The following is a 22,193-nucleotide window of genomic DNA, read 5'->3' as shown; positions in this document are numbered from 1 at the left end:
TACAATAATACGCACAGCATTTTCACTGCAAGCCTAGGCAAGAACTTGACATCATCCTACATGCAACTAGTTGGAGTGAGTCAGGCAGCTGATGAAAAACAAGAGTGTAGATGTAAAGAGGGAGATGGAGTGATTAAATCATGGCCTACATCAAGAGTGGGTTCAATTGTGGTTGCACAGTACCATAGGCGAATGAATGTTTCAGCATGTAGACTTCATTTTACATTGGAAAGATAATGTTTTTTTAATGCTGCAACACTGTGATTATATAAGAAAATGTAAACTATACTATGTATATATTTTTTCTTTACAGATTGAAGCATGCAGCAAAGAGGCTGAGAAAATCGGAGTGCTCATCAACTCGGGCAGTCCAGTGCTGGTGTCTCACGTGCCCCTCTCGGCTCTCACCAACGCCCAGGTGTACGTGTCCACAGGTGGCGTGTCAGGCGTCTCCCCTCCTCCCACAGGCCCCAGCTTTGTTCTCCTCCTGGGTGTGCTCATGGTCACTTGTCACAGGGTGTTGTGCTCCTGAATTGGTAGCAGAATGTTGCAAAAAAATGTGTCATGCTGAGGACCATTTTTTTTTAATGAACTTACCGAGGTCCTCGGGAACCACACCCATATCTTCTCTTTCCGAGGTTGAACTCCTGTCGTGTACTAAGCACTACGCAATATGGATGTGGCAACATGGATCCATTTCATTATGTCACATATTGCTCACCAAGTCGATCGCTTTCTAACATTTTCAAAGAGATAACAAGTGCGTTATAAATGTAGGCATATCGTGGCGATTATTAGTAATGCAACCATGCTTATCAGGAAGCACTGATGAATAGACATTGTAAATGCAGTGAGTAAATTCCTGTTGTAATTGTTTCTTGCGAAAGGCTATTGTCAACAAGATATACGTGAATTGTGCCGAAGCATGGCCTCTCTGAACAAACGTTACCCCCACGATACACCTTCTGTGATCAAGATGCAGTTCTACTTAGTTTTGAAGAGGTCATTTTATTTTGTAGCTACACAGGACAATAATTGGATAGGATCTGGGATGTCTATACACATTTAAATCAAGCGTGGGAGCAATTGGGTATACGTTTTATATCGGTCAGGCAATGTTATTCCTGATATATCTGCCACGCAAATGGTGTTTTCCTTTATCAGCGAAAATAAGCTGCATGTCCTGTAGTTTGTCTATTCATATGCATTTCCTTTCTCCTATCTTACATTACATATTTACAATTCAACCTTAATGAAAATATTTGCAGTGTCTGATTATGGGATATCAAACAATGCTAACCTAATTTGCACTTGTTGCTAAGAGGTTATTTTTGTGAAGAATTTGTGCCAAATCAAATTAAAATGAAACTTCGTGTGCATTGCACTTACTTTAGAAATGATCAAAGGATATAAATAAATTAAATTAGTATTTTACAAAAAAAGTCCATCAAGAAAAGGTTTCATTTATTATTTGACACATTTTTATATTTTGTCTTTTCACATTATTTTCTTCAATCGGCCATTATTTACTTTGATAGGGAGAATATTATCACAGCATTTTACAGATGGTTTTGTTTGATACAGATGGCACCTCATGCTTGATTATGTAAAGTTGGTTAAACCAAGTGGATGTCCTTCAAGTTTGTGCTTCAAAAATTCTCAAAATGTTTTTTTTTTACTTTACTTATATGATGCAATAACTTGCATATGAAAACACAAACACGATGTTTCTGATGACTGGATGCAGTGTACAATAATAAATGCTTTATTTTTTTTGTAACGGTTTAAAACATTTTAGATACCAAAAAAAAAACCCATATAATATATGTATGGTTATATACTTATACGTCTATACAAATGTATATTTGACATTTTATTAAACATTTTAGTATTTTAAGTCTCGTGCTATGCATAACAAGAGACAGTGAAGGAAATTACGGTGTGTTAATGAAGGGTATCGTGCATGACAGGGCTATTCCAAGTAATACGACGAACAGTGGAGATTCAGCAATACAGCGGCTCAGACTGGCCATGCTGCTCTCACAAGTTAATGCCACTCGCTTGCAAATGACCCTGACGGAAGTTCCACGAAACATGTAAACAAAACAAAAATATGTTAGCCCTTGTGTTGCATACACACGACAGACAGCGCAGTGATGGCTGTACAGTGTCGGTTTTCCAAAGTACAACATATAAAATTACGAATGTTGAATGTCTCCTAAAGTCACGTTGGTGGTAAAACGTGCTTATATTTCTGGTTGTCGACAGTAAACCCTGCGGGTGTGATAGTTTATATATATGGTCTCAGGTAGCTGTGTGGCAATTGGTGCTGTTCTGCACCAATTAAAAATGAATGCCACTTATCTGTAAATGTCACCATGAAATGCATAGGATAGGCGGTGCGTGACAATCAGTGTAGATAAGTATCCTGTTAAACCCCAGTTTTTTGACCAGCAAACTTACAGCATACTTAGTAGATTTGGACACACTGTTCACTGGCCAATGTGCTATAATTGAATGTTGCGCTTTAAACAATCATAGCGAGGTGTGTTGGTTTAATTTTCCAGTAAGCGGAGATACACCGAGCGTGTATTGAAGTAATACATGGTACAAGGCTGTCGTACAATTAAGGTGCCACGTTAATGCCCCTTGTCGAATGCTGATTTTTTAAAAATATAGTTGTGTACATTACATATGTACATCACATATGCAGCGGGCATGTGTGTGGACAAATTTGGGACAATCATCTTCAAAATTGTACGTGTGCAATGGCACCATTCACCATGATGTTGATTGAAATGACAATGCAGTCCGTTTTTCGATGTGCTTTCGGGTTGTACAACATGTTATTCAGTATGATGTCTGATGTTTCGCTCGACATTGGCGGTTTTTGATTAGGACCTGATCCCGAACAACACCCAGTACCACACATCAGAGAGCTGTATAGCGCAATTGCAAAAGCTACGCAGTAGCATTGCAGTACGTTGTCTAATGCACCTCATGACAAGCAAGGCGAACCAAAGAGAGCAGTTCTGTGCTTGGTGAGCATTCGCCAGTGTCCTTGTCAATGTAAATATTGCGAACAGGAGACGACTGTCATGGTCTGTGTAATGAATGAATAATGTTCTGTCTAATATAGATAAAGCCACATTTTCATTGGCGCCGTCGTTGAAGTAATGCATTCTGGAAACAAAACACCAAGCAAATTCATTTTTAGTTGATAAAACAAAACCAGTTTTCACATCTTGGGGAGAAACTGACAACTTCCCCCTTTGGTAAGTAACGGAGACATTGGCCGTTTTTTTTTCAAAAGCTGTATACTTTCAGGATGCTGTATTTTTCAAAGCAGCACTGTAAACAAAAATATACACAACAGTTAAATCTGCTGATCTCAATTTACAGTTATATTAGGGTCTACAATAGCGAAAATAAACCTCCATTTGTCTCTCCACATAAAATAAATGTATTTTTTACTAACTTTTTGCTTATTCAAATATTTATTTTCAAATACTTATTTGAAGAAGCACACTGCAGCTCACATTTATTAAATTACCTTAAAATCTTTATAAATGGTCTTGTATAATAACTAACACTAGCCCTTAATGTACGTTTGAAGTGGTGTTGGTGTAAAAGAGCAAAGCTTATGAAATGCCATTTGTATAAAATGTTTTGGTTGAACTAGTCACAATCAATAGCGGTCGTTTATATAGATGTCTACGAAGGAGAATGGATATTAGCCAAGACAAACACTTTTTAAGCCGGGTTCTCTATTTTGGGCTCACGGCGCCAAATTGGCATCCGTTGTTTCAGCGCATTAAGCCTAGCAATGTGCAACATGGGGCATGTGAAGTGCGTGTCCTCTTAAACACAGTATTAATGACTTGTCAGGGACTTCGCGTAGTTATGTATGCCTTGTTTTGTTTGTGTTCTCTTCACTGTGTTTATGTGTTCGATGCATTGTTTTATTTTTGTCATGCTTATATATTTTGTCAAAATAGAATGTGTTATTTTCACTATAAAGTGCAGATGTTTTAAATGCTGTTATATAAGCGCTATACACAATAAGCCCGCGCCGGTTAAGTGTGCCAATATATTTAAGTAAAATGATAGTTGTATTGTTTTACAATGATAATACAACTTTGCACATTAAAATACAAACATATTGCTGGGTTGATGTCTCATGCCTATAATTATTTCACAGGATATTACCAACGTGGTCTTGCAGAGACCCGTGTCTTTGTACTCTTCTCACACATATTGGCAACAAATTAAATAATGAATATTGGCATCTTCGTCTGGAAAATAGGTTGATACAAGGCTCATTTGCACGTTCCATGCCTGTGACACTGGTCTTCAGAAGCCACATTTTTTATGAGAAAAGCGTTTATATGGTAGATATGGGGTAATCATACTGATATGCATACAGAGATTAAAAAAAACATCATCATGGTAATGTATACTAAATTATAATCATGTACATAATGTATTTAAAATAGTGTAAACTCCTATGTCAAGTCTGGTGGTGGATGGAGGCCTCCCCACATCCTGTTGGTTGTGGTGGTTGTTTGACCATACTTCACCACGCTGGTCAGTGCGAGTTGGCGAAAGGGGAGGAAGTGGTATGCCAGCATCTATCATTCTTCACTGACGCCAGGAATCAAACTCAATTCTCCCGTTTTACCGCAGTGTACAACCCACTACGTCATAACTATATAAATCCTAAAGGAAGCATACGAAGTTGCAATTCAGAATAAGAATCTCTTTTTATACTGGAGCTATCCGATGAGCTATTAAGCTCTTTTTCACACAAGTCCAGTAGGTGACAACTCATTGTGGAAAGCAAGTAAAACAATGAATTGCACGATGATCTTCAAGTTAAATTTACATTTTAAGTTTCAACATTTTAATCAGAACTTGACCGCATTTGCTTGTGAAATGACATAAGCCACGTGACATCTTCACGTTTTATCTGAAGTGCAAACCCGTTTTCCATGCGTATGAAAACATACACATGAGACTGCCATTTATTTAGATACTTTCCTCTACAAATTGCATTGATGTATGAAGTATTATGTAATTTTGTGTTGAACTCGGACGCTGGCAGTTCATCGTTTTGATTTCTGGAAGCCTGACTGCTGATGAGACACTGTGTTGTCAAAACCGCTCCAGAGTTTGATTGCGCTGAATCAAGTGCCGCTGAAATTATGCACTCCCAGAAGGTCGTGGGGACGAATAGGTTGTGTAAAAAAATATACGTTTATATTTTATGTGAAGGGACGGATATGTGAAGAAGATATATTGTCCGCTTATCTATTCTGTTACATGATATTCTCCACAACGATGCTGTTGATTATGTTATTTAAGCAAGTAGACTGCCGATTTCAAACCCTTTTGGCGCATACTAATTGCCAAATATAATCATAACCCTTCATACATTAAGAATTTTATTTTTATTTTGAAACAGTGTTTGCTTTGAAAATCGGTATGCCGTAAACGGGTTTATACATCATCAGCACAAAAAAATTATCACAATAAGGATCCCCAAAACAAACAGCGGCTGATGTGTCTGACTAGGTCGCACTTTGTGTGGAGCAGTTAATATATCTCTGAGTCCACGGCTGGATGAAGGACTGCCTCACGGTGTCGGTCATGAGAGTTGTTGAGCATATTTCACCACGCTGATGAGTGCCGAGTAAATTTTACGTGCCATAAAGTGTCAGGACGTGGACATCGTTGTGTTCCTCCTCGTGGAGGAGTAATTTTAAATCCTGCTTTTATGATTATTCTTCTAAGTATAAAATGCGAATATCCTATACGCTATTGTGTGTGTGAGTAATCGGCAACAGTCGTGTTCTTTTTCTATATAAAGTAGAGATTACTTGTTTTGTATCATGTCCTCTGGTTAAATAAAGATAACCCACGACATGACTGGTTACAGAACACCAAAAACCAGTGGCTTGTGCGTGAAATGTCCGTAAAATTTTAAGCAGTAACAAATACAATTCACTTTCAAAAAGATAATGAAGGTAGCCCAATCACTACCGTGCGCAGAAAATAGATTGGTCACGTTTTACACAGTATGTGTGTTTAGCAGATGTACTTGCAGCAATGCATTACTGCACCGCATGTGAACTTGCGGCATAATGTATCGCGTGCATTAATGAATACTACGATTACTCTGACAAGCCAATTTGTACAACTCATTCCTTATACGCAATCGTGGAGGACTATGGTCAACAACAATAACAACAATACAAATATGAACGTCTTAAAAGAAAATTAATAATATTTGAGTCCACCCGTCTGTCGCCCTTGTGGAAGATAGTTAAGCATAATTTTTAGAAGAGGTAAACTCCGCGAATCGGTTTCGCCTTTCAGAGACTCATCAGCAGGACTCATCAGCACGGACACGTTAATTGTAGGAGGCGAGTGCCTGGCTGTCCCCAGCCCGTCACAAGATAGGAGTGCATGTTGTCGTGTAGATATGTACGTTGAACTTCTTTCGTGCCGTGCGTAGTCAACCGTGCTAATCGGAGTTGCAGGGAAAAGACAACAAACTAACCACAAAAAGCAGTTCAAAAGAAATTAGTTTTCAATCCAGGATGAGGAAAATGCAGGATTTTCTTGTCCGCGCGTCCGTCTCGGGACCAACGTGGCCGCGAAGAGAGCCTGATGGAGGAAGAGGCCCCCCGCCTGCGTAACGCGAGCCGAACGAACAAAGCGCGCACAGCGGCGGCCAGCATTGCGCGTCGGGCTCGGCGTGACGCAGACGAGGCTTGAGGTTCTCTCCTCCAGCTCGGGTCAACTCATCCGCGGGTCACCTCACTCATCCGTACATCCCCCTCCGTGTGAGGGAGCCTCTCGTGTTCCACGCTTCTCACCTTCCACCCGGCGCCTCACCCCCCCCAAATGCCCGAGATCAATGATGGAGTATTTACACACATATATAAGTAGTGGAAAAACTGAAGATCTTCGTATTTCCTTGTGCCTATGACTGACTGATTCTTTCTCCAAGAATTCGTTTTATCTAGCGAATGCTTTTACACTTGACTTTCACACAGAGCACCAGATACACACCACGAATTGTTGATCACTATATCTGTACAGCGGTCCTGAGATGTCTAATTTTGATGCTATATAAATCCACATTTCATAAGTGTAGGTCTGCTGCTTTTGTCGTATGGTTTAGTAAACCCAGCCATAGCCTGAGTTCTACATGAAGATGCGAAAGCCAGTTTGTGGCATTGAATCTTGGAAAACAAATTGTGTTTCTGCTAAACTAATGAACAACGAATATGTGAGATTATGAGTAACTTTAAACTGTTCAAAGTCACTAAAGGTACACTTAAAGTGTAAACGAATTCAGCACTTGCGTTCGCCCACTCTGCACTGCGAATTTTTTTTTCCCAGTGTAATGGTAAATATCAATATAATCACAATACTGTATATCTAATAACATAGCAGCGTGCGCACTGACTCGGTTCACAAATTGATATATGATACTGCCATGGTTATGATGATGACATGCAGGTGCTACGACTTTCTGTTGCAGCTAATAATGCAGCTGTAAAGGTACCAGCAAGCGTCTTACCCATCTGAGTGCGAGAACCGGCTCTGAGCCACCCGAGAGAGGAAGGAAAAGCCCCAACGCGCCCGAAGAACTCACCCATTCACTCTTCAAATCTTAAACTTAGAACCACTACACTCTCTCCGATGTGTTTTTCGTGTTGTTCTTTTTTTCAGAATAATTTCCCTACCTTTCGCTTCACATTTTTCGAGAGCTTCAATTTCTGGAAGAAGCATTTGAAGTGAAGGCGTGGAGCGAAAACACGTGGAGCGAAACGACGGACACCATGCCCGAACAATATGCGTGTAACCCCGAAAAACAGAAAGGAGAGCAGCTAAGCTACACAGCACAACCGAGACGTAAACATACGCCGTTGCAAGAATCGTAAATATATAGCTAACATCGCTTCTGTAGAACTGTCGGTGATAGAACGATGCCGGCTGGATGTAAGAGCGAGGAAGTCGCCTGGGCTTTGTGCGTAACCTACATTGGCCGCCCAGGTGATGAACGCGAATGACCAAATGGAAGTTCGGGTTTTGGTCAAATAGCGGAGGGCGGAGCGATGCTCTGGCTGCTTCCGGCAGCGGTGACGCCTCCCCTAAGCCAGGTCGCACATGCACATCAAGACGACGCACGTGTACCTGCGCCAACCGCACAAAGCCACCTCCACTACCGCTGCCACCCCCCACTGCTACCTTTAATAATGAATGCATAGGTTCATGACGCGGAGCTGTGATATGACAGTGGTTTGCGCAGCTGCGCTATAAACCTCGCTAGAAACCTCGCGGTCACCTGGGTTATATTCAAGGCAGCGGATAACATCGGTGACAAGGGGAAAACCGGAGGACCCGGACAAATATCCACGCAACCACGGGGGGAACATGATAACTCCAAATATACAGGCGTCAGGTGCTCTGGATCGAACCCATGACCCTATATACCAGGCGAGAGAGTAAAACCTCGCTACCGTGGCGCCCGCACGGTCAGTAGATATGCCCTCTCCTGTCATGGAGCTATAGAACAACATTACCTATGCGTAAGTTATGACTTTCATAAGTGACCACCACCATCATCGCACATGATCAATCCACTGCTGGACGAAGCGCCTCCACAAGGCGTCGCCGGCTCTCCCGGTCGTGCGATATATAGCGGTCCACATCTAAAGCGTCATACGCAGGAACTTAATTCATCGCTCCATCTCCTGCGGTGGACTTCCTCTCAGAGCGCGTTCCACTCGTTTGGCTGCAGCTCCGACGTTAGTCTTGGCCATCGACCATAATCTATACGCGGCTTAATGTAATAGTAATACAAAAATATATATATCAAGCCCTCCATTTGTGGCTCTTGTTCGATAAGATGAAAGGAATCGGAAATATAGGTGATGCGAATCCACACAGCCTGGACAGAACGCGCCTCTTGCCTTCCCATGCGAGTTCACAATGATGGCTTCAGTGAATTCGGGAAGCAATCGTAACGCTTTATTGGGTTCACATGTACGTGCAGCGGGTATCCGCGGCACATTAAACTCAGGATACATTGTGTCATATATTTCTGTGCGTTTAATGACATAAGTGGGGAGGGAGGGGTGACGTAGTGGGTAAGTTAGTCACTCGCTGCGTTATGAACATGACCAACTGAGTTAAAATCTCGGACAAGAATAATATCATTAGCGTGTGATACCTGAACCTCTCCTCGATCTCTCCGCACTGATCAGCGTGCTGCCGTAGATAGTGGATCAACAAAAGGCCAGTGGATGTGATTAGTACTACATATGCCTGTGCATTATGCAGGACTAGCAGCATCAAAGGGATCACATTCCTGCATTTTCAATAAATATGCTAAATTCCTCTTGATATGCAAATTCTTTTGTCGAAGCGCCCTTTCCCCTCCTTCCAACCCAGCTTATATATATGCTCCAAGCTCGTGTGCTGTTTCATTCAGACGCTGTCTCCCCGACAGACCTGGTTTTCACCTGAGGACGGCTGCTTGCGTTGTGGCCGAAACGTCGTGAGAAATATTTTATTATGTTGTATTTTTATTATTTTATTACTTCCATTCTACGTGACTTTACCGAAAGAACCAAGAAGATGAATCCCTGCAGTCACGAAAGCTTTAAATTGCAATTTAATTAGCTCACTTGGGGCGCGACAAGGACGCGGTCAAATAAAGAAGCGTTATCTAACTGCGATTTCAGCAGGAGACGCGTTCACTCTTGAACGGGAGGGAAGGGAAATAATTCAGCATATCTGCTGTCTCCCTTGACGCCTGGCGAGATCTGGCCCGCAGTTTGTTTAGGGACCGAAGCCTGCTTGTATTGTTGACATTCTCGACACAGCCAAACAGCACCTGTGCACCTGCCAGACAGGTGTGCTGTTGTGAGCCCACCGGTCTTGCCGCTTCAAACAAATATTGACTCAGTATTAATCCCCCCAATGGGAGCAATATGGAGAGGGTGGGGCAACGAATGGAGAGTGGGGGACAGCGGATGAGCGGATTAATTGGCATGTGTGGTCATATTTTTGTTTGTGTTTTAAACCAGCTTCATAAACACATACCCAGATTGGATTTGAAGCTCTGTGTCTATGTTGTGTGTTTCCCTCTGTGTGTCTCTGTGTTGTCTCTCTCTGCTTGTGTGTCTGTATGTGTGTCTCCGTGTCTGTGTTTTGTTTCTCTCTCAAATTTAGTTCTATCTAATGACGATTGTTTGTGTTGCAATGGAAACGTCGTATTATATTATTTTATTCATTTTCTTTCTACGTGACTTTACCGAAAGAACCAAAGAGTAAATCCCCAGATGATTATTAGAGGTCCGGGTTTTTTAAGATATTGTTTTTATGTTTGTCAACGACAGGGAAAATGTGTGTTTTGGTGTTGTCACTGGTAGGTAATGAAACAGTAGTTATAAATGATGCGCAAGGACAAATGATGTATTATTAAAAATAATGAACCGACATTTGTTATCCACTCCGATGTTTAACAGAAAAAAGCATACAATTCGTTGACGTCCAGGAAATTTCCCCTTACGTCTCATTATATATGTTATGTGAAAAAACTATTGGTGGCAAATGTGTAAGAAAAAATTGTATAATGTAGGGATGATGGCGATGGATAAGCGTGGGCCTTCATCCAACAGTGGATCATGGTTGTTGCTGATGATGGTAATGCGCTGCTTTATTGGGTAATTTGTGTAAGTTGGATGTTTGAATGTAACGTGTTGTGACATTTGATTCAGGAACAAAAAATATACTTTTTAAAAGCGGTATAAAAATGTTGGGCTGTTTAGCTCTTTTGTCCAGAGGTTTGTGCGCTACTTATAAAAGACATACTGTATCTCAGCCCTGGAGCAGTTTCTCCGTCTTGCTGTTGAATCACCATTCACAAGCAATATATCACTATGATATCTCTTTTACCAGTGGCAAAATATAGTAGTAGGTTTTGACTACTTGTGTTGTGGTTATTGCAAACATGATGCCTTGAATAAAGGTGTCAGTTTTGTACCAGTTTAAAAGGGTAAAAACCTACTACTATATTTTGCCACTGGTAAAAGAGATCTCATAGTGTAAATGCTTACCCCGAGCTCTCAATACTCTGATATTGCACTGTATTTGAGTTGTACGCCTTCTGGTGTCATCTGGTCCAACACCAATGGGGACTAGGCTCTAAAGAAAGCCGTCTCGGGTGTGGACCAATCAACTTCAAGGAACAGTGCATATTATTATCATTATCAGAGTTGCTTCTTTTTGTTTGCTTTTTTGACTACTTGTGTTGTGGTTATTGCAAACATGATACCTTGAATAAAGGTGTCAGTTTTGTACAAGCAATATATCGCTTGGGTAATATCTTATAGCGCTGGCAAGCAATTTTATAGACCCCCCACCAAGCCGGTGTATCTGCTACGTAGGCCTGACCTCATCCAGTAGTGGCCTGACAAGGGGCTGTAATAGATGTACATACTTCACACACTACATAATGATCACAGAAAACTCGCCACAAATTAATGAAAGCGTCGCAGTGCCCCCCCCCCCACCCCGCATCGTCCCCATTAAATCTACTTAAGTTTAAACTTGCCTGTGGGGAGACTACCAGATGCAAGATCCCAGTATTGTATAGAGCACAATTACATTATCACAGTAATGGTTGTTATACGATCGCGTGTCTGTTGAGAAAGCCCTAAGCTGTTCTGGTTTGATTGTGGTCTCGGAAGGCAAACTGTGCCGCCTCGTACACATTTTATTCCTCCCCATGCACCTCATTTGAGAAAAAAATAACCAATGCTGACACCTTCCCATGTTATGAATTCAACTTTGAGAACCACTTCCCCAGTCTCTACCACAGAGGTTTGAGGTCTTACCTTTTAAAAACGCACGCAAGTATATCTAAACACGGCTATTGTTATTATTAATATACATGGTTATGTGCACATAATACACTACGATTATCTTTTACAGAGTATACCAATGTAGTGACTCAACTCGGAGACGGTAATAACTGGAGGCACTTCTTTTATTTAACAAACACAATCGGGATAACACACACCCTACGTGAGTGCACACTTTTATTATTATTAAGACCGTCTATTGTCGGCTGAACTACTTAGAACAGTTGGTAGGCTGTCTGACTAACAGCGCCCCGGGATGGTGAAGACAGAGACGACGACGAGGAGATGGTGACGACGATGATCTTGAGCAGCACGACGGGGCTCCCACTTCCAGCAACAGCCCCAAGGTCCCACTCAGGCGCCCCTCTTATACTCCCAGTGTGGCCTTGCTCCGCCTCAGCCACGCCCCCTTTCTGGAACCTACTAGCGTGTTCCCGGGGCTTCCCGATGGGCCCCTTCTGTGACCTTTCCCCTAGATGTCCCCCTCTCGTATATATCGTGGCCTTCTGACGTGAGTACTGCCGTATACCGCAGTTACTATTTTCTGCCAGCAGCCAGCGCCATACCACTACACCAATATAAAACAAAACTTAAAACGTATATTTATGTAAAATAAGAATATTTACCATATTCATTGTGAACGTGTAGTTAAAATGAGAAGAGGGTTCATATAGGTATGCTTTCATAATATAGGTGTTTTGGGTTAGATCGCATAAATATATAAATGTGTCATTAAACCCACCACCACCCGACAGATCATGGCCGCCGCGCCATCAGCCACGTGGCTGGTGGGGCTTGGCACAACGTCGGCCAGAGTGTGCGGGGCACACGTACCTAGTGGCTAGCAGAGTGTGCAGGGCACACGGGGCTAGCGGAGTAGCTAGCAGAACGTGCGGGTCACGTGAGAAGATCGTGTGTGGCACGCGAGAGGAGACGACGCTGGTCCGTAGAGGAGACCGGTGGGGTGCGGGGAAGAACCTAAATAAAGGACGACGGGAGACCAACATCGCCTGACAGAGTCCTTTATTACAGAAGTATGCTGACCTGCATAGGCATGGATTTAAACCATGTATTATTTGATGATTCGCTTCCAAGCAGCACTAAGTATGTAGTTATCCGAACGGTAAAAACTATTTTTTATTTCTCTCAATTTCGATAGATTCTCTAATTAGTCTTGGCCAGTAGTAACTAGTTTTGCACAGAACTTCAACATTATCAAGATCAATTGAGTGTCCTTGTTGGCACGCGTGTTCTTCTTCTTCTGACAGTTGTATTTGGGAGTATTTAATAGTTATTTGGTGTTCTTTTAGTCTCGTGGTGATCATTTGTCATGTTAGCCCAACATAGCATTTGCCACAAGTGCAATTAATCCAGTACACACCTTCTGTTGATAGCACCAGATATGAATATCTGTATTTTAAGTACTGTGCCAAATCTGACTCGGATGTTTTGTTTTTCCATACATCTGGATAGTTTTTCAGTTACTCCTGCAATATACAGTATTTTAATGGTTTTAATTACTTTGGCAGTTTCAATGCTCGTGTTATTTGATTTGGGTTTGGCATTCAATGCCCTGTTGATTTGTGCATCTTCTTAGGTTTTTTCGGTAAAGTCACGTAGGTAAAACATTAAAATTAATAAAAGTAAAATAAAATAAAAATCACGACATTTCGGAGGCAACACAAGCTTCCGTCTTTAGGTGGAACGTCACAGCCCGATAGCTGTATCAAGTAAATGAGAGATTACAGGAGATACCACTCCGTATATATAATGGTTGAGGGGAGGGGGGAAGGGGCAGGAATGGCCCACTTTTTATTATTATGGTAAGGTGCGGTTTGAGACTATGAATAGACTGCATAACAAAAGACTGAGCCTTTATTATGGAGAGGTTCGGTTTGTTACTACGCCTAGCCTACATAATAAAAGTGTGAAAAAAGAAAGCTAAACCTGGTAGAAAGCTAAACCTGGTGAAACAACTGGCTGTCCATCAGTAACCTGCAATAGTTTTCTGTCAATTAAGATGGTTCAAATAACTGTAGTTAAATCTTTTACCATAATAATAAAAAGTGGGCCATTCCTGCCCCTTCCCCCCCCTCAACCATTATATATACGGAGTGGTATCTCCTGTAATCTCTCATTTACTTGATACAGCTGTCGGGCTGTGACGGTTCCACCTGAAGACGGAAGCTTGTGTTGCCTCCGAAACGTCGTGATTTTTATTTTATTTAACTTTTACTAATTTTAATGTTTTACCTACGTGACTTTACCGAAAAAAACCTAAGAATATGAATCCTTGCAGTCACGAAAGCTTAAAATCTAGATTTGTGCATCATTGTAACCGTTCAATTGCAGCGCTTCTTGAATATGTTTAATTTCACTTCTCAGACTATCACCACTTTCTTAGCCCGATGAATTAGCATCTTGATAACAGCGGATTTATGTGCAGGGTGATGGTGTGAGTCTGCATTCAGATAGGCGTCAGTGTGCGTTTTCTTTCAATAAATGCTGTGTTATTTTACCATTTCGACCCCATCCGAGCAGAATATCCAGAAACGGTAGAGTACTGTCAGCTTCCACTCCAATGTGAACTAGATGGATGGGTTTTGCGAGTTGAGATGATTTAGAAATTCGTTTACACAAATCTGTATTATGGATGATATTGGTTGCGAAAGCCTACGTGTTAAACTAGGTATGCTTTGTGAGAAGAGTGGAAGACACACACATACATAACCCAACATAATCATGAGCGTCGTCGTGGAGAATATGAGTAAAATAACAAATAAGCTGGCAATATATCCCATTCATATTATATATTCCCTTCCACATACATAAAACACGTTATTTTTACACGTCCCATCGATCACAAGGCCTTAACTCAAAACAAACAGCAGATCGGTTTCTACACACAGTCTCATCAGCAGTCAGGCTTGCTTGAACCAATGCTGGTGAGCTGCCAGATGTTATCAGCTTGGACACTCTCTATGAACGATGGGTCAGAGGATATGCGCTCAGTGGAAACTGGGTGAGCTAGTCTGCCAAGTCAGTAATTTCTCCACAGAGGCCGATCTTGCCACCGCTGGTCATCGGCAAGTCCACTTAGCTCCACATCCTCTTGTACCACATCACTCCACCTCTTCTCTAGCTCGTACCGGGCCCATTTAGTCCCCTCTATCCGGCCGAACAAAAGCTGTTTAGGCATGTGGTGGCTGGGCATGCGGGCTACATGACCCAGCCAACGCAGCCTTGCCTGCCGGAGGAGCTCACCGATGGGACTTTGTCCTGATCTTTCAAGGATTTGTGAGCTCCTCACACAATCCAGCCTGGTTAAACACATGATGAATCGTAGGCAGGCCAGCCTAAATGTTTCTAACCGGCAAAGATGTTCTATTAGGGAGGGTCCACGTTTCGCAAGTGTAGAGAAGGGAGGGCATGACTGTGGCCAAAAAGACCTGAAGCTTCATATGGATCGACAGACCTGGGAGCTTCCACACAGCATTACGCAATTGATGAAAATATAATGCCGCTCGACTGATTCGGAGTGAAACCTCTGCTGTCAAACCGGAGCCGGTAATGAGCACACTGCCCAGGTATGGGACACTCTCCACTCTCTCCACAACTGCCCCATCACCAATTGGGAGTTATGGGCGTGGAGTGTCTGATGGTACAAAATACCCAGGCAGGTGCTTAGTTTTGATGGGGCTGATGGTAAGGTCCCACCTCTTAGTGGCATGTTCCAGGTTCAGCAGCAGCGCCTCCAACTCCTCCTCTGAGTGAGCAGCAATTACCAGATCATCGGCATACATAACATGGTTGACCAATAGGGAGCCATGCCTTGACTGCACCCGGGCATCGATTAGCCTCCCATTGTATCTGTACCAGATGTAAATTCCCCGGTACAGCCATAAAAGGCTTCACGAACTACATGGTTGAAATAGATGTTAAATAATGTAGGAGCCAGAGGATATCCCTGTCACAACCCAAGGTGAACAGGGAATGGCTCCGACTCCTGGCCACGTAGTTTTACCCTGGCCCGCTCACCATTATGAAGGTCCTTAATAATCATGAGCAGAGAGTCAGAGACTCCGAAAGCATGAAGAACAATCCAGAGCCCAGGCCTACTAATGGTATGATAGGCCTTGACCAGGTCAATAAAGCAGTGATAAAGGTCTTGTTGGAATTCCCTACACCTCTGCTGTAGCAGGCAGACAGAAAATATGGCATCTGTGCAAGATCGCTTTTTTCTGAAACCACATTGGGGCTCCTCAAGCCTCTCCTCAGCATGCCTGGCAAGACGATGTTGAATAATCCTTGCCAGGATATTTCCCGGCACACTTAGGAGTGGGATGCCCCTGTAGATGTTACAGTCTGTGCAGTCCCCCTTTTTAAAGAGGGGGACCACCAGGGCATCCTTCCAATCCTGATGATCCCGTCCAGTGGTCCAGACTGTTATTATGATGTCATGTTAGGCATTCTGTGCACAACGCCACCCTTCCTCAACATTTCACTTTTGAGATTATCTCTGCCCGGTGCCTTTCATGGTCTCAGACTCTGGATCGCCTTCAATACTTCCTTAACAGATGGTACCTCAGGCAGCTACTCACAGGGGGTGACTACTTCTTCCAATATTTGAGGCAGCGCAGCCTCAGCTGGGTTATTCCCACTTTTCCCCATGATGTTTTCCGGGCTGAGGGATTTCCCCTCTCTCAAGACCTCAAGAAATGCTCAGCAAATCTATAAACCTCTTCCTGGGGGTTGGAGATTGGATCACCATTCTTTCCTCTAATGATGGTGATAGATGTGGCACTACAAGTTACTTTCTAAATTTAATAAAAGAGTGATTTGTGATTGCAGGCTACTGAGGCAGATTCCATATCCTCAGCAACCCGCGACCACCACTCATCCTTGCAGCACCTCACAGCTCTCCGAACCTCCAAGCGATGGCTGTGGTAAGCCTCTCGTTCTCTGATGTGGGATGCTGTAGACGATGAGAGTGGGCCTGTCGCTTTTTCTCAGCCAGTATGAACACCTCCTCTGTCAGCCAGGGTATCTGGGGAGGTCTGGACCGTGTACTCAAGGCAGCCATTGCAGCTTCATGAGCCACAGTCCTAAATCTCGCTCATTTCCCCTCGACATCCGGAGGAGTGGGGGACGATGCCAACCCTTTCATCAGCTGGCTGAGACCAGGCCACTATGGATTTGAATGGGGTCCTGGGTGTACACCCACCACCGGAGTGGAAGGATGGCAGGCGCATCTTACAGATGACAAGTCTATGGTCAGTGGGCAGATCAGCTCCACGGTAGGTCCTGGTCGCAAGGACATGGGCCCGCATCTGCTGTTCCATCACTATATAGTCCAGCAGATGTTCTTGCTTGGACCCAGCATGCATCCATAATCTTGTGTGGATGCACCGATGCCGGAATAGCGTGTTGATAATTACAAGCCCATGGGCTGCACAAAAGTCTAGTAGCCTCCTACAGTTGTTATTGAGCTGATCTGGCCCATGCCTTCCAATCACTCCAGACCAGATGCCAGCATCATGACCAACTCGGGCATTAAAGTCACCCAACAGGATGACTCTATCCCGAGGGGCCACTTAAGCTAGCACCTGTGCATCCCTCCACTGATGTTCATCTTCGGTAGGGGCATACGTTTCCACGACCACCACTCCTCGCCTCTGGTTTATGGGAAGGCGAGCCCAAAGTAGACTGGGGCTTACAGCTTCCCACACCTCACCGCCACGCTCCCACACCCCCTTCATTTTTTTGTTCAGAAGAAGAGCCACTCCCCGTTGCTTGGCAGTCTCCTGCCCCGAGTAGAGGACTGTCCACCCCTCATGGTGGCAGGAGCCACAGCCGGTTCACCGGATCTCCTGAATACCACAGAGATCCAGGCGGTACCAGTGTGGCAGCCTCTCCTCCGCAGTGAGCGTTCGCACATTCCACGTGGCGACGCGCAGTGGCTTTTTGCTGCTTCTCGAGGAACCCCGAGGGTAAAGATTCAGTCTCCTGGCTCCACCAAATGGGGGTTGGCCAGGAGACGTCATAGACGCCTGACCACCCCCCCCCCCCCCCCGGGCCTCCGGCACAAGTTTCATTTGATATGTTATTTGCAGAACAGTGGTTGTTCTGCCTCACGGCAGGAGTTTTGCCTCACGGCAGATGAGGGGGGGGGACATATGTACACAGGAATTTCCTGTTTTTGATGCTGGTTTTGGTCACGTGACCAGGAAGTTGCAAATTAAGATTCCCGCTTAACCACGCGGGCATCGGCCATTACGCACATGATTCAAGATGGCGGCACACATCGCGTCCCAGTGAAGCCAGCCGCAGTTGTCCATCGTGGGACTTTGAGAAGCATTGTCTGTAAGTTTGTTTATGTTTTATAATATTGGCAATGCTGTTGTAATGTTGGAATGACCGTTATAGTGATGTAAATGCCTTTATGGTGCTGTCAAGTTGTTGTGGTAAATACGAGGCCTAGTTAGCAACGAAGCCTGCAACTTTCCTTATTGTGGATGTTACTTGTGATTTAGTAGGTCGAGTCAGACTTGTGCCCAGGTGGCTATGTTGCGATCCTGAGAGCAAAGATGAAGAAGTATCTCATCCACAGTTTAGTGTTATGTGTAATGCTGTACATTTGGGGTGCAGTGTGATGAATACACGATGTGCCTTTATGCAACGCAGCGGCTTGTGCTCTTGTGTAGTTGTTCAGTGGTAGTGTGGGGGCCTGGTCCATCCAGGGTCTATTGCTGGGAAACATGTTATCTGGGACAATGTTCTGGTGCTGTGGTGTTCATTGTGTTGGTGTTTCCGGGTTATAACAGATGCTGTATCTGTGTTTTCTCACCAGTTTTACCTCGTTAAACTCAATAAATAACGTTTGGAGTCGGACGTTCATCCTGGCTCCGAGGGTTTATTGAATGCGAGGTTAACTACTCAGCTAGCGGTGCAACATAGCGCGCAGCGAGGCCGAGACAGTGGTAATTTATTTGAAGGTGGAGGGGTTACCAGCCCCTTGCACCCATCCAGAGCCCCCATTTGGCCGCTGTGGTGGCTACAAACGTCATGAGGGGAATGGCCAATCGAAATTGGCCCTCCCCCCACGGCACTGCTCACCACAGCGTTACCGTCCAGCACCAACAAACGTGTAAAATCCACTCAGGCTTTGTGCATTATGCAAAAACCAGCAGCATATCCTGAGGAAGTGCAATGTGATCCTCTGGTGCTAGGTAACTATTAAATTAGATTCGAGCAAACATGACCGATGGACAGACTACAGTAGTCATATAGAGATTATGATTCGCCAGTGCAGTACTGTATAGTCACCAATGCAAAGTTGACCTCTGGGAACCATATACATAGAGTCCCCGCTACTACATTTATTGGGGACTATTAGCTTGGCGAATGCCAACAATAATTACATCTTTAATTACGAGAAAATTATATCGTAACAAAAAATTATATTTCAGTCTCAGAAAACCATACGTTTCAAACAACACACACAAACATTTAAATTCACTGTGAGCCTTTTTGCATAAAAAAAACCCATCAGCAGTTCCTGAAGAAGCGCATTGTGGTTCTCGTATTTGAAGTCACAGTCAACATAAATATTGAGCACAGTATTTTGTGACAATAGAGAAACCCCACCGATACGAGGGACGTACACTGCTGTGGATTTAGGTTTTTAATTCCATTTTAGTTCCATCTACAACATCACCAATGAGCAACAAACACCTAGCCCACACACACGGCAGCAGTAGACAATGATGGCTATACTGTAATGATGATTCCTAAAAACCTTGAAACCAGTATAGAGTTCATGGGACCTCCGTTGCCAGTACGAAAATGTGATAATAGGTTTTCCCCTTTTTTCTAGCAACAATATAGGTGTTAAGATGTTAAAACACCATACTGAAACCTTTTACAAGGAATCATGTCTGCATTAACCACAATGTTTGTGGTCAGAATGCAAACAAAAACATACTCTGATAATATATGCATTGTCCTTGAAACTGATTGGTCCACACCAGAGAAAGCTTTCTTTTGAGCCTCGTCTCAAACGGTGTTAGACCAGAGGACGCCAAAAGGCGTACAGCTCAAAGACAATGCACTATCAGAGTAAATGGAGCTCGGGGTGTTATGCATAGAGTTGTCTTCGTGTCCAGCTGCTGTCTAAAATAATATGGATACAATTTTGACTAGAGTTGGTGGTCTAACACAAGGCTATATACACTCTATGTACACGCAGTGTGGTATATACCAGGAAATGCAGGTCATGATGGGAGGAACAATCTGGCTTTTTTATCTAGAAATTATCACATTTTAGTGTGTTTTTACTCTCATTGCGTCTCAACAATCTAACACAAGGATGCAATGCAGCCCGTAATTTCAAAAAGGCTTATCCATCCATATGTACTTATTTTAGGCAGATGCTAAATGAAACGAAAGCAAGTGTAATTATCACTTTCAACTCGGGAAATCGATGTAAAGTAAAATATGATTCATTCTGTTGCCATTTAAGGCCCGAGGGACGACCACGATCCTACCACACATTATTTTAAAGGGATTGATATGACGGATAGATTATGTCTCCAAGCTTGTCACGCAAGAATATCATGTTACGACCAGTTTGTTGCCAGGTTACCGAATTACATAGGCATATATGCCGCTCTGGTGCGTTCATATTTCGCTGTGTGTGGTCATAGTGTAGCAGGCAGACAGGTAGCCTATGTACTATTATTATTTACGGACGACAGGAGTATTGTAAAACACGATACTCAAAAGGTACATCATAAGTTGCAAGTACAGTACGATATTCCATTGAGGACACGAGCCATTTTTGTTTTCAGCAAGTCGAGCGGGTTGGCACATTATCTTGAATAAGATATGTCTGGTTTCAATGGACTCTCACCTGTCCATAAATAAAGGATGTCTAGCTATTCTGAAGGTGGTTCTTTACAATTATGCATACGGTAGATGTAAAATGCACGGGTAATGTAAAGCATTGACATTTGGCTTGAAGTGGTCGAAAATAACAGAGTTGCAGCCAACGAATGGAGCGCGCCCGAAAGACCCACACCGAGGAGATGGAGCGCGAATATCACGTTTGTTACGGAGCAGGATGGTGAGAGGTGGTGGAAGCGGATTTGGGAGGCCTTAACCCAGAAGTGGATGAAGAATGTTATGCATTGATATTGGTTTCAGAATGATATATCCAGGGTGATCCATTTATTGATGCATTGCTGATTCATATTCTCTTATTTTCTTCTCAAGATGTAATTGAATTGTGTTAAAGCAGTGGCTCCATGTCACAAAGGAGAGTGTTAAAGTTTTTAGTGTATTGCGATTGGTGGGAGCCCTCTAGAGGTATTGAAATTACGTTTTACCCCTCTATAATGGATATTGTTTTGGTATGATATATATGAATTGATCACCTTGCATTATCCTTCCGACTGATGCTAACCTTACACCCTAATGCCACTTCCCGCACTTCATCAAGGACCACTTTTTAATACTGTATTTGGTTTGATTTTCAATTGCAGTGCTCACAGCGCCCTCGCTGGTGCCATCACCGATGGTGCAGCAGAGCTGTCTCCACACCACTTGGTTAGCATGGCAACAGCACGGAGGTTGTTACTTCATGGGGAGGTCCATGCATGAGGCCATGGAGGAGGGTGGGAATTTAGGTACGTATGATTCGGGCATGTAATCCCGAAGGTGGTGCCTGCATCCGTAGGGTACTTAGTTATGTCATGGAGTAGGCGTGCTTGGAATGAACCCTGGTGCCATCAAAGAAATGCATCCCTCCTCCCAATCGAATGTCAACCATTCTTATTAGTCTGACGCCTGGGCCTTTCTCCGGCTCGTGGGCCCCATTGCAGTTACACCGCCTGCACTATCGATAGCTGATGCCACTCCTTCTTTAACCCCATTGTCACTCTCTGACGCGACTTCCCAATAGCTCAGAACTGACGTGAACTTGCACATGTACCGGGCGGGCGCACACGTACATTGCCTGCGCCGGCGTGCCCACTCTTAGCGATACTGTGTTGCCAACATCATCGGATGGAAATTAAGAGCTACAAGTATATTCTAATTTTACAGCTCATTTTGGGGACGGTACCTGTTGGAAATAATGGGACGTTACCTGCCCGTTTCCACCGGAATGGATGTGCGCATTCAGCCTGGTCAAATGTGAATTGCGTTCGTACAAATTATACAGCAGGCCACCAGCGGCTCTTCTGCCGA

General features: G+C 43.5%; 1 protein-coding gene across 1 annotated transcript in view; it reads left to right on the top strand.

Annotated features, from left to right (window-relative positions):
* RECK (reversion inducing cysteine rich protein with kazal motifs) overlaps window positions 1-4,168 on the top strand; it is a 115,615-nt gene extending 111,447 nt beyond the window's left edge. The window contains exon 22 of the mRNA XM_061555681.1: window positions 314-4,168. Coding sequence (XP_061411665.1) covers window positions 314-532 — 219 coding nt within the window. The 3' untranslated portion in view covers window positions 533-4,168. The remainder of the gene's footprint in view (window positions 1-313) is intronic.
* The last annotated feature ends 18,025 nt before the right edge of the window (window positions 4,169-22,193 follow it).

The sequence above is a fragment of the Lethenteron reissneri genome, chromosome 21 (assembly GCF_015708825.2).
Source record: "Lethenteron reissneri isolate LAM-NWPU_2019-01 chromosome 21, ASM1570882v1, whole genome shotgun sequence".
In the NCBI taxonomy this organism is placed as follows: Eukaryota; Metazoa; Chordata; class Hyperoartia; order Petromyzontiformes; family Petromyzontidae; genus Lethenteron; species Lethenteron reissneri.
Note: the sequence above shows the minus strand (reverse complement) of the source record. Positions and strands in the feature narration are given on the sequence as shown.